Raw genomic sequence first — 13975 nt, 5'->3', positions numbered from 1 at the left:
TATTCAATACGCTTCTGATGTTTTTTTATTAAAATCAGTTACTTATCAGTTTATTGCTTTATTCTGTATTGTAGTTTCAGATTTGATTGCAGTATTTGCTGTGCCCTTATAAAATGCTTAAAGGGGTAGTTCACCCAAAAATTTAAATTCTGTCATTAATTACTCACCCTCATGTCGTTCCAAACCCGTAAGACATTCATTTATTTTTGGAACACATATTTTTGATGAAATCAGAGAGCTTTCTGACCCTGCATAGATAGCAACGCAACATTTAAGGCCCAGAAAGAAAGTAAGAACATCATTAAAATAGTCCATGTGTCATCAGTGGTTCAACTGTAATGTATGAAGCTACAAGAATAATTTTTGTGCAAAGAAAACTTTGAAAGAAAAGAGACTTTATTCAACAATTTCTTGTCTTCCGTGTCAATCTTTGCACACGTTCACAAGAGTACCATGACACGTGTGTGGTGCTGCTGACACAGGAGCTGGTGTTCTGATGTAGAACCAGATGCACTGTGCCCTTTTTTGCAAGCTGAGGAAGATGCACACATGTGTCATGGTACTCTTGTGAACGGGTGCCAAAGACTGACACAGAAGAGAAGAAATTTTTGAATAAAGTCGTTATTTTGGTTTTCTTTGAGCATAAGAAGTATTCTTGTAGCTTAATAAAATTAAGGTGGAAGCACTGATGTTACATGGACTATTTTAACAATGTCTTTACTACCTTTCTGGGCCTTGAACATGGTAGCTGCACTTTGGATTTCATAAAAAATATCTTACGTTGTGTTCTGTACATGAAAGAAGGTCTTACTGGTTTGGAACAACATGAGAGTGAGTAATTAATGACAACATTTTCACTTGAGTGAACTATCCCTTTAGGTACACAGCTATTTAAGACTTGTATCGTTGTCAGTCTTTCTTTTAAAAAACAACAACAAAAAAGTTTGTTGTGTTTGTCATAATGGGACTCATTAGTTTGGTTCAAGTCTTTATTAAACACCTTTTTTAAAAAAAAAAATCTGAAGGAAATCATGAAGAGAATACTGGGTTGTCACTGTTGAGCTCTATAGAGCATGTAATTAAGACATGCACTGAAAATCTGCTGTCAGTCCATGAATATTTACACACTCTGAACTTTTCTTTCAGTTTATTTATGATGATAAGATTTTGTGGTAAGTGAACTTCCGAGTATATTTTATTCTGATTGGTTGAAGGCAGACACATGATTGTCTTTCTCCTCCTCTGTCTCTGCAGGTGGGAGAGTCTGATACTGATCGTCATGTATGTTGGCTACATTATCATCATGAAGTGAGTCCACCTTCGTTTTGTATACTCATTAATTTAAACATCTGATTACTTATTTTAGTTAAAACTATTTAGCCTTAAGTATTTTAAATTACCATGTTTTCCATTAATATTTGACCTTTTAAATAAAGGAGTGTGTTATTGAAATGTTTATTGCTGTGGTATGAAATAAGTGATTAATATTGATTCTTTGCTGGTATTTTTATACTGAATACTTAAATTTTATTAAAGTGTCGACAACATAGAACTACATGGTACGTCGATGTGCTAAATTAAGGTGCGGTTACATTTACCGCTCTTCAGTAAATTTTCATGCCAAAATCATTTCAATAGGATTTTACACAATCAGAATCAAAAGATTTCCCCATGCAGATTTTGTTCAAGTTGGTCATTTGCCATATCAATCAGGAGTTTCCTGTTATGGAGAAAAAGTTCCCCATGCAGATGTCACTCATTCAAGTTGGTCACATGATTTGAAAAGATGATTGAGCTTTTTTGTCTGAGAAATCAGTTTGTGTGTGTGTGTGTTTTGTTTTAAAGGTTTAACACTAGCATACAGAACTACTTTTCGGGGAAGAAAGACAAGAGTGTCGCCAATGGTAATACAGTCATCAGCGAGATGGAGGATGGTAATACATGTTATGATCAGTTTTGGGATGATCCATCATGGCCGTTACTCAGACCAGGTAAGGGTAACTAGACGGGCTTCCTTGTGGGCTAGTAGCGACTAACCCTCTGCCGCTTGCAACAAAGTCAAATCTTGTTCTCTTTAAATGAATTCCACTCTACTATCTGTATTTCTGCTGTTTGTAAAAACTGCACCAACAGCACTTACTGAAAACGTAGCCATCTGACATCTCTTATGAGAGGCTGACACTTTGCTTCCTTGCTGAATAACTGTGGTGCGCTTTCTGTTTCAGAGCGTGGTGTCCTGTAGTGCAGCTCTAACCATTGTGCTGCGTGGCGGTCTCTGTCACCCCCCTGCTGAAGCCTGTCTGTTTAGCCTTACTAAATCTGCCCTGGCTCCTGTCTCATTCTGCAGTGCTCTCTCTGTGTGTGTGTGTGTGTGTGTGTGTGTGTGTGTGTGTGTGTGTTCATGTCTTTCTCTCAGAACCAGTGATACAGCCTTCCACTCATTTACAAAATAATATCCGCTACTGTGAAATACAGATATGGTAACATCACAACATTAAATCAGAATTGAGAATTGTCCTGGTGTCATTGTGTACAGTTTATCAATGCATGTTTTCCCACAGAGAAAAACATGTTAGCACTTGAGGCACAGAAATTACTCATTTTACCTTTAAGTTAGATTTAACCAAGAATATTTCTTTAATATTGTGACTGTCCCTTGTCATTGTGTTTGTCTATATGTAGTTAATAGTGTATTGGCAGTAGAGCTCTTCCTGTGGTGTCCAGCAGTAATCTGCGGGATAGTTGGGGATTTCATTTAATGTCAGTATTCTGTGTGTAGATGGTTTCTGACAGTATCCTGAGGCGCTCAGAGGTGGGCCTACAGTGAATCCCAGCAGGAATCATTCTCTCACTGACAAATAGGACTTTAGATTGAAAATTGTGACACATCCTTTTTCTTTTGAGTGTGTGTGTGTGTGTGTGTTTACAGTCCTGCTACTGTAGTTTATGTGCGCAGTTGTTGTGAGGATTTATTTAGTTTTGGTCTCTTAGGGCAGGTTTGACAGTTATGTGTGTGTGTTTTATGAACAAATACTGTACATGCTGCACGTATTGAGCATGAGTACAATGTATAGGTGCACTTACAAACAATTTTTCCTCTGTGTCTGCAGTAAAGCCCACTGAAGAGTACACTAGGGGCTCTGTTGTGATGGTGGACGAGATGATAAATTCAAGCCCTCCACATTATCGGTTCCCAGAGGCCGGCCTCAGGGTCATGATCACCAACCACTTTGGGCCCAAGACACGTCTGCGCATGGCAAGCCGACTTATCATCAATGAGGTAAGAAAATACACTAGCTGAGTGAACGGTAATCATATTTTGGTCCATACAATGAAAGTCAATTGAGTTCAGTTTTGTTTTGGACCCCATTGTGTTCCATTATATGGACAAAAACGCATCCCATTCACAAACTACAGTATCTAGAGAACTTTTCCCAATACATTCAGTTCCTTAAACCCCCATCTTACTTATTGTTCCTTTTTCAAACATTAGCTTTCGCTTGGAAAATGTCACATTACAGAAGTTAAATGGGTTGTGAACACTGATTCCTGTTGAATTCAGCAGATTAGAGTTGCAGATGTGTTCAGCTATTTTACCAGCTCTTCAAATGCGGCTCATCTGTTGAGAATTCAGAGTCTGCACAATCCGGTTGTAATAGAGCATATTTAACACCGGGAACCCGGAGACTGGATTATAAGCCGGAGTTCAAGCCGGAGCTTATGGGCCAGTCTTTGTTGGCTAACTCAGCACTGTGGAGTTCTCACGTCAGGTAGCCTAGTTCTGGGTGTGAGGCTGATTAAACTGTTTCTATAAATATCCACGCGCTGGCCTTCAAAGAATTGTGTTAGAAATTCAAACCCCTGGTACAAAGACTGCTGAGGAATTTGATGGTGACATGTCAGCTAGTTAAGAGAATTGAGGCTGAGAATGGTGTTAAACTGTTAGTACTCTGACACAAAAGGTTAAAAAACATTTTAAGGGATAGTACACCCAGTAATGGAAAAAATATGTCCTTATTTACTCACTCTCATGTTATTTCTAACACCCAAGTATTTCAGAAAGTGAGCATCATACTAGTGGGGAAAAATTCAAATTAGCTTAATGAGGAAATGGATAAGAGTGAATCATGAAGCAGTTTTTGCTCGCTGCCCCTCATACAGCAGCGGCTGGTGAAGATGGCCAATGGGGTGGATGCAGTGTTGGTGGCTGATAAGAAAGCTGACACCATGGAAAATGGCAATGTGGCAGAGGACAAACTCACTGAGGAGCCAGAGAGTGAGCTGTCATCTCCCTTCGTCTTGCCTGGTGAGGCGGTTTCACTTTCTCATACATAAACACATTGGCTCTTTAACCGCATGTAGTGACATCAGTGCATCTGAAGTCATAGAATAGTGGATCTATTCACATAGTTCTTACACTGTGTCCTAACCAGCAAGGTCTCTTTGGTGATATTAAAAATGGAAATATCAGGGTATTTTAAAACTGGGATGTATAGATCTGGATTAGAGTAAGTAATGGAAATAATTAGGGCTGCCCTTGACTGAAGATTTTTCTTGTCGACCAGTAGTCGTTTATGTTAAGAGGTTAGTCGACCAATGGCACGTATATATTAATAAACCATAAATCATAGTAATGAGCGTTTAACTGCCTGTGTAGTGCACAGATAAGGTTTGCCACACAGCACACCGGCATAAGTAATGATTATGAATGCATCAGGGGAAAAAAGCAAGGAGACAGCCTTAACATTTTAATAATTCGTTGATAAACCAGTATTTTCTGTATTTTCGGCTGCAGTGATAAATTGACCGTCTCCTCAGTGGATGCGCCTATATTAATGTTTCATACAGATCACATCACCTGAGAATAGTAGTTTTCCGTCTGAATTGGTTCGTTTAAAAGAAGACATTTCGCTTTCTATAGATAGGCCTAGAATTCTTATGCCTGAGGCAAGTATACACAGAGTTTCGTTTTATTATTTGATGCGCTAAAGTTCAAAGACCATGATGAGACAGCAGAACGTGCACCCTGTTTGCTTTCATTATTTCACAAAATCACAAAGTTTTTTTTTTTTTTTTTTTTTTTTTATTGTGACTGCACACAAGTAAAAGAACAGTCATTTAAGCTTACAAATATGTATAACTCCTATTTGTATGACCAAAAAAATTTAAGTGCTAGTGCTCATACCGGCGCGCTTCCTCATTCCGCAGAAACACTGAAATAGCACACATTTTTATAGGTTAACCTTAGAGTTTGCGGCCATGTGAAGTTGCTACTACTTACATTTTTCAGATGATAATCCATATTTGAGGTTGATATGATAGGCAAGCGTTTGGATGCCTTGGCTGATGTCCTGTATATTACCGCATAGAGCAGCTGTCAACGATCTTTCGTCGCAGAATGCATGATTTTTTTTTTTTTTTTTTTTTTTTTTTTTTTTTGCTTTTTTCTGCAACTAAAAATATGTGGTCGACTAAGTCTTTTCTTGTTGACTAACAATTAGTCGTTGACTAACGATTAGTCGTTATTTCGGGGCAGCCCTAGAAACAATTATATACTAAAATATTTGTGCATTTGTTTGTATGCATGAATGATTTATTTTTTTCATGACATTAAAAACTTTTACAATATTACAGAAGACTTCTAGTTCAAATAAATGCTTTTGAACTTTATTTATAATGCATCCTGAAAAATATAGCACTGTTTCCAATTATGACATATTATGCAACACAACACTGATAATAAGAAATGTTTCCTGAGAACCAAATCAGCATATTAGAATGTTTTTCAATATTTGTTAATGTATATTAAAATAGAAAGCTATTTTAAATTGTAATAATATTTTAAAATGTCTAATTTTACTGTATTTCTGATCACATAGATGTAGCCTTGCTGAGCATAAGGCTGTAAAGCAAAAACTGTAAAGTCTTGGAAATGTTGAATTTCCATGTAAATCTGTTTTTGTCAGTTATGAGTATAATAAGTCTTGCCCACAGTGAAATCACATTCACAGTATTTTTAAATATTGATGTACTTGTTTATTTTTTGGTCTGTATTGATTGATCACTTGTAAATGTGCTTGGTACCACATTGTTCAGTCTGTTCAAAGTAAAACTATTGTGAGAAAATCACATAAAGGGATCACTTTTGTTATGGATCTCTCTTGTTTTGTTGAGATTATAGCTTTTTTTTTCACTGCGTGTGTTTGGAGTTCCTTAATATTATGCACTGCATAATATATAATTTCTCATGTGTTTTCTTGTGAGCTCTGCTTTCATCTGAGCTATGAGCTAGGATTGGATGGTCAACTGAATGGCATAAAGAGAAGAGTTTTTTGGAGGCTAATTACTGACATGCTGTGCCATGTGACTGTAGGGGGCGCTATGGATAAAGTGAAGTTTTTCATTTCCTGGCCCATTTTGGTATTGCTGTTCTTCACCATACCCAACTGTGCCAAACCACGGTGGGAGCGCTTCTTCATGCTGTCCTTCTTCCTCTCTACGCTGTGGATCGCCATCTTCTCCTACGTCATGGTGTGGATGGTGAGTTTCAGTATCTTTGTGTATGTAAGCATTTTTCATGTCTTTTGCCCCCTTCATTATTCAGTTGATTAAATATCATACTTAATAATGAATTGTTAATACAATATTTTAAATCTTGAATCTTAACTGTCACTGCCATAGTAAATTCTGTATAATCTTTTTCTTAGCCCCCTAGCAGCCTCTGGGTCTTTGGACGCCAGTTTGAAATCGTCTTTGTTTTGACACAATTTCTTTGAATTTTGCTTATTTTAGGTCATTCTGCTTGCAGGCATGTTACATCACTATTCCTATAAGGTTTTCATTGATGCTTATTCATGTGGGTTGCTGTGTGCAGGTCACAATCGCTGGATACACACTTGGAATCCCAGATGTTATTATGGGTATAACTTTCCTGGCTGCTGGCACCAGTGTTCCCGACTGCATAGCCAGTCTCATTGTCGCACGACAAGGTAGAGCTCTTCTTTAATTTTCTTGGTTTTTCTACCTTTGCTTATCTTTCATCCATGTTGAGCTGACTTTCCAGCTTTGGCTTTGTGTCTGTGTGCTCAGGCCTGGGGGACATGGCTGTCTCCAACACGATTGGCAGTAACGTCTTTGATATCCTGGTTGGACTTGGCGTTCCCTGGGGCATCCAGACAATGGCTGTCAACTACGGCTCTGTGGTATCTGTCTTTGTCACTCCTCAAACATACACGCACACACAATTCCTCAAAGGCCGTAAAATAACCTTTCTTTTTTGTGTGTCCTATTTAGGTTCAAATCAACAGTAGAGGATTGGTTTACTCCGTTGTTCTGCTGCTGGGTTCGGTGGCTTTAACTGTGAGTAAATGTAAAGGACAATTCACTTCAGAAATACAATCAGGGTGTCCGCGCGTCCTTAAAAAGTCTTAAAATGTCTTAAATAACATTTTCCTAATATAAGGCCTTAAAATGTCTTAAAATGTCTTAAATTCGGATTCGATGGGTCTTAAATATTTTTGGTCACATTACCGCTAAAATATTTTAAGTCTGACGGACCTAATGACTGTTTACAATCATTGGACAGACCAAAGAATTTCTTCCTCGCGGTAAATTACTGCGTCATCAGAGAGAATTGCAGTAAGTTAGCAGAATACAAGGTCGCGCTGAGGCTCACTCTTCGTGAGAGACTTCAGAACAAATGAGCGTAACAGCACACATAAACTCAGAAGAAACACACGGAGGTAGTAAATTATTCAGTAGTTGTTTAATATAGTAGTTTTTTTATTAGGATTATTTTTTTTTAGACACCATATTGCCTGTTTTTGCACTATTTCGCCAACAAAAATAATTCCAAACAAAGCCACCAAGCTGTTTTGCGTCTTTGAGCAACATGATGGTGTTTCGTTCCTGAATGAATCACCCGTTTAAATGAATCGGTTCAGTCGCAGTGACTCACTTATTAACAGTGACATGCTGCCACCTACTGGCGGTTTTAATTTCAAATTTAAAGTATCTTTTCATTTTTTAAATCATTTCAAATATCAATATTCAACGTTTTATGTTTAATATATCAAATAATTTATGCATTTGTAACTGCAAGTTAAATCCATTCATGTTCTGCATTAAACGGTCTGTAAATACTTCTAAATGCCAATTCAGGTGCAGTTTATGTCTGGATTGCAAAGATAAATTTTGTTGATACTGATTTCATTTGCTTATTGTCAAATTAATTATTATTACTGTCTTATTATTCTAATTCACTGATTAAATGTAAGAATTTGACTCAAAAGATAATGCACTCTTATAGAAAAAATGGCTTTATAAAGGTAAAATGCCCATAAAAGGTAAAAATCTATTTAAACTTATTGGAAAAGATTAATTTTTATCTGACCACCACACAGAATATGAAGAATATTAAAAACTTTAGGAGTAAGCTGTCCACGAAAGTCCTTAAGATACCAGCGTGATAACACATTCGATAAGTTGAATGAATGATTCAGTGACTCACTCATTCAGTGACTTACCACCACTTACTGGTCGTTTAGTTCAGAAGTATGTTGGAAAGTATGCATTTTCCCCTCAGCATTTCTTATTTGTATATTCATAAATGCATTTAAAATATTAATCTCATAACATGATTTATTGCAGTTGTAATTGTTATTTGCAGTGTAAATTATTTAATCTGCCTTGTAGCAGCCCTATAGTGTATATTGAATTTATTGATAAATTGTAATAATTTGACATGAAAGATGATGCATACATCTGAAAAGGTTAAAAATACACCTTTGTAAAGGTAAATTAAAAAATATGCAGATTTAAGTATGTAAATGCTGATAGAACACTGATGAAAATATTGCTTCGGAATAAATAGTTTACTCCACCAAAAATCTCAGTGATGCAGTTATTTTGCAGGGATATTTTGTATGGAATATTGTCTGGTGACATTAAAAGTTCACTGTATATCGTAGTAATAAATATAATTTATTACAGCAATGATATTTTTGTTTTCTTTTTAATTTAAACACATTAAATATTACATATTTATGTGATAAAATGTGTATTTCCATTACAGGTTTAGGTCTTAAATTTCAAATAAGGTGGTATTAAAAAGGTCTTAAAAAGTCTTAAATTTAGCTTGTTCATGTCTGTAGAAACCCTGTACAATACATGGTCACCCCTTTTTAGTTTTAGTTAGAACCTCTAATTCCACTGAAGACAAAACGTCTACCAAAATTCTATAGCTGAGAGTACATAGATTTGGTTTGATTATATTTTGCTTGCATACAAATGTATAAATTCTTTCTCTTTTAATTTATACAGGGCAGTGTTTCAGACTGATTCAAACTTCTAACTGCTTTTTAAACATTTCATTAACAGTTTATGTTAATCCAATCCAGTGTAGCCTGATTTCCAAAAGAACCGGCTCCTGGTACATTACTGAAATATTAATTTAAACAGTAACCAAGGTGGGAAATCTAGCAGATTACAGAATGATCGGCCAATAGTTATTTTTGTTTGTTTGTTTGTTTTTTGTTTTTCTCACAATCAATAATATGAAGAAAAACTTTCAACTCAATGGAAAAAGGATGTTTTATAGATCAAAAGTCGTGAATAATTATTAAATAATTAATAATGACTTAAAATTTTAAAAAAATTGTATTGTCAAATGAAATGTACAAATTTATTGGATAAATATATAAATATATATTGGAAAATTCATATAAATGTAATTTTTATATATCATTTTCCAAAACAACAAAGGGAGATTCATTTTTAAACAGCCACTGAATGTAAGTATAGAGTAGACTTACACAAGTACGCAAGACTTACGATCTTAGTTTTTTTTTTATTATTATTAATATTCAAATGAAGACTACAATAAAGTGGAAAATCAATTTTTTTCGTCCCTTCTTAAAGGGATAGTTCACCTAAAAATGAAAACTACCCCATGATTTACCCTATGATTTCTCAAGCCATCCTATGTGTAGACTTCCTTCAAATACAATCAGAGTTATATTTAAAAATGTCCTGGCTCTTCAAGCTTTATAATGGCAGTGAATGGGGGCTGGTATTCAATAGTCCAATAGAAGTCCATATCGTACGCTAAATGTCATGCATGCATTCACGAGAGAGTGGCATTCCAGCAGATGCCAAATGCGGAAATGACAAACGAGGAAGTGTAGTGGAGAGAGCAAAAAAAAAAACACTGGTCAAAATGAAGTACAAAATGAGGATTTGTAAAGACAAATGTTGGAGGATTTCGATATAAGCCAAGAGGAGTTTTCCTTTGCTGGAAGACAAATGTTGGAGGATTTCGATATAAGCCAAGAGGAGTTTTCCTTTGCTGGAAAGTTTACGTCCTGCGGCATCCACTGGAACACCGCTCCCTCGTGAGCTTGCGTATGTCAGTTAGCAGAAGCTAGAGATTATGATTGTTTAGGTGTCCATACAGTTTGTAGAAGATAATTTTCTCTGGCTCCCTACGAATAATTTTGTTTGTGCACTTTCAGGTGCTGGGGATCCATGTGAACAAGTGGAGGTTGGACTTTAAGCTGGGCATATACGTGCTTGTTCTGTATGCCATCTTCCTCTGCTTTTCTATCTTGATCGAATACAATGTCTTCACTTTTGTCAACCTGCCCATGTGCCAAGAAGGTGTCTAGGCTAGATGATTTCCATGGGCTTTGAACCAAAATACCTCCGGGTTAAACCTGCAACCAAAATCACCAATGATTCTGCTGTTTCCTCTCTCTTTAAACTCCCTACTGTTAAAGAAATTCACTATCTCCCGCTGCACATTCAAACCACTGTGGCTCAGATGGATGAACTGAATTTCCCAGAATACTGCTGACTCGCAACTTTCTCCATCAATTCCAGGAAATTAAATTCTCCTTGGCAGCTCTCTTTATAACTGGATATTCTTCCACTTCTGAACCTCGGACAATCACAATGCAGCCCGTAAATGTTTTGTTCAGAGCAGAAGGATTCAAAGTGTACACTTACATCACAAACTGCACACACTCACGGCAATGACAAAGAATGCTGCTCATTCCTGTATGCATTAGCAATCTACATTTTTCTAATTTCTGTCTTCCCTTGAGTCAACGTTTGACATGAACATAATGCACTTTATATGTGGCATAAAACATCTACATCAAATTAATTTATTTCCTCCGGAATGGAAAAATGAAAGTACGTCCTTAATGTGGTGCAATAAAAAGATGGAACTGACATGAAATGACTGCCCTCGGGCAAGGAAGTGATTCTCGCAGCTCGTTACACACAAGAAAACTGTTGAAATAAGACGCATAGCAGATGTGAAGCATTTTCTGTATGGATCGTGCGACGGGGCAAGCAGTTATGAAATATTTATGAGCTGGACCATATAATTCCTGCTGAGAGCTTCCGGCAGGTGCCCATCGGAGAGGTCAGCGAGTGGACCAGCTTCTAACACATGGAAACAGAAGCTCTAAAATTGGACACGTTTTGGTTTCCCCTCAACTTTTCCAGATCTGCATTAACCAGTGAATGGAACCAATCATAAAGCACACATCACCTCTTGTTCAGAGCAGAGCAGACGACCCTCAGGACCGCTCTTTGCTTGTTTCGCACTATGGACCATGACTGACAACTGTGGCTGCTTTGATATTTCAAACACATACTGATGACATCACAAACAGAGATCCTGGATTTTGCAAACATGCTACAAATCGAAGAGTGTTTTTTTGTTTTGTTTTGTTTTTTTTTGTTTTATATATATGTAAATATAACATCACTGATACTGTTTGAACCAGTGCTTCCTTACAGATGTTGGGAGGTGAGGGTGAATTTAAATACGTGACCAAAGTGGCCACTTTTTCTTTATTTCCAATGCACCCTAACCTCCCTCTCTGGATATTTATTACTGTTTGTCCGTAATGCATGATTTGACACAAAGAAGCCATTTTTAAAGCAGGGCAAAAGCTTTGTGAGCTCACGTCAATGGCCAGGTCATATTTCATTTCAAAATCAAAAGAAAAATAAATAAGACTGTGCAAGGAAATTAAGTTTAAAGACCTTTTAAGGTTTATTTGCATTGCAACATTTATTTTCATAAAATGTAAGCACACTTTCAAACCTGGATTCTTATAGCTGTAATATGCATTTTCATACTGTAATTTGTGCATACTGTAATAAAATATATTTAAATTAGCATTAGCTAATTTAAAATGACAATGATATTTAATTAAAGATTTGTGCATTACAGTAATAGGATTGAGATTTTATTATATGGCCATGGAAATGTTTTGATATTTTGTATTTTTATTTTTATTTATTTTTTTTATTTTTTTTGCAGTAATGAAAATTACTGTAATGGGAATTGAAGTGTACATTTAAATAATTATACATTTTAAATCTATTTTTTATTTTTTTGCATTACAGTAATGAGTTTTTTTCTATTGCGGTAATGGAGATTGCATTAATGACAATTACAGTAATGATGTTTGAGGTAGAAAATGCACTTACTGTGATGTCACAATACAAAAACAAAATTATAATGGTCTTCATAGACTTCTTTTTCTTTAAGCATAAAATAATTAGCTTCTTTCTTTCTTTTTCTTTTTTCTTTTGGTGAAATATGACCTGAACTTGACCTTGACTGGTTTCCTGAGATTCACCTCTAAATGGCAGCTACAGGACCCCCATTTACTCAGCTGCTAGTGGGCTCAAGAGAACTTGATCGTAGGGGAACAAGCGTGTCTTTGTGTCTTTCGTCAGTCGTAGAACCTGTCGTTGTTAAGTGCTAGGAGGTGCTGTCGCTGTTGTCTGTACAAAAAGACAGGTGTTGCAGTATTTGATGTACACATTATATATGATATATGCAATCTCAGTCGGTGAGGGCCGAGTACGGAGATTATATTTTCATAGATGAGCCATGTTTGTGAAAGCTGCTGAAGTCGCCCACCGCTGTAGCACATGCATGCAGATTCTGTCATCTAATCTTACGTCACATAAATGCCATTCTGTAGAATGTCGACTTTAGTTTATTGTGGCTATGTGCTGTGCAGAATGATGGTGGTGTCATGTGATGATTCTCTTTTGTTCTTTCTTTCGTTCTTTGTTCTGTGGTGTTGATCTGTACGATTACATTATTCATCTGAAATAGATACAACATACACTGTCGGAGGAGCTTCTAAAGCTTCTTCCTATGCTGGTTGCCACCTTAAATAGTTAAAAAGTGTTTTTTCCAGCATTAAATGAATTATTTGGTGCCAGTTTCTAATCATTGTTAGTTTCTCCCTGCTTGTTTTGGGAAATCTCTTTTGCCATTCTAATAGACAGTGCATTGATATTCTAGATTTATTTGAATCTATTTGTCAGCACACTATCCTTTACTTTGTTGCAGGTTATTTGTGCCATGCTTGATGTAAATGCTACCATTATATTTGAACTGAGATGAGTATTTTTTGACATTTAATTGTATTTTATAAACTTCGGACCTCCGGAGTGGTTTAATTATTTCATCGGGTCACTTCAGATGGGATGTGTTTGTTGCCAGTTGTATAGCACTCATAAATGAATAGACGTATATGCACTCTCCATTATATGCCTCTTCAAAGGGCAAAAACTTCAAGGAAAATGCTTCAAATGACTCTGCCACGCATGAATATGCACAAGAGTATGAGAACTTCTCATGCGGTGTCTTGATTTATTAAACACACATGCACAGATACATACGCAACTGCTCCACGAGTGACCTGCTGCACTGTGAGTGGATCGGCATATAGAAAACCTTTTGTAAGGTACAGATTTAATGATTTTCAACATAAGACGTTGGTGTGTATCTTGAATGTATTGTCTTGCAAGCAATGGATGTATCCAACCAATGCATTTTACTGTAAAGCAATAATCTAAAAAGAATATAAATAAGAATATATGAAGCATACGAGTACTGTATGGAGAAAACAATTAAATTATACAGTTTATAAATGTG

At 36.3% G+C, this 13975-nt stretch overlaps 1 protein-coding gene across 2 annotated transcripts in view; it reads left to right on the top strand.

Moving 5' to 3' along the window:
* slc24a4a (solute carrier family 24 member 4a) overlaps window positions 1–13975 on the top strand; it is a 48608-nt gene extending 34633 nt beyond the window's left edge. Inside the window, exons 9-18 of one of the 2 annotated variants that reach the window (XM_042742695.1) lie at window positions 1147–1172; window positions 1255–1308; window positions 1846–1991; window positions 3111–3280; window positions 4162–4306; window positions 6374–6540; window positions 6875–6989; window positions 7090–7202; window positions 7294–7359; window positions 10512–13975. In XM_042742695.1, coding sequence (XP_042598629.1) covers window positions 1147–1172; window positions 1255–1308; window positions 1846–1991; window positions 3111–3280; window positions 4162–4306; window positions 6374–6540; window positions 6875–6989; window positions 7090–7202; window positions 7294–7359; window positions 10512–10664 — 1155 coding nt within the window. In that variant the 3' untranslated portion in view covers window positions 10665–13975. The remainder of the gene's footprint in view (window positions 1–1146; window positions 1173–1254; window positions 1309–1845; window positions 1992–3110; window positions 3281–4161; window positions 4307–6373; window positions 6541–6874; window positions 6990–7089; window positions 7203–7293; window positions 7360–10511) is intronic. The other variant, XM_042742696.1, reaches the window with a different exon arrangement.

Source organism: Cyprinus carpio, chromosome B17, assembly GCF_018340385.1.
Source record: "Cyprinus carpio isolate SPL01 chromosome B17, ASM1834038v1, whole genome shotgun sequence".
Taxonomy (NCBI): domain Eukaryota; kingdom Metazoa; phylum Chordata; class Actinopteri; order Cypriniformes; family Cyprinidae; genus Cyprinus; species Cyprinus carpio.
This window is presented reverse-complemented; position numbering and strand designations above follow the sequence as displayed.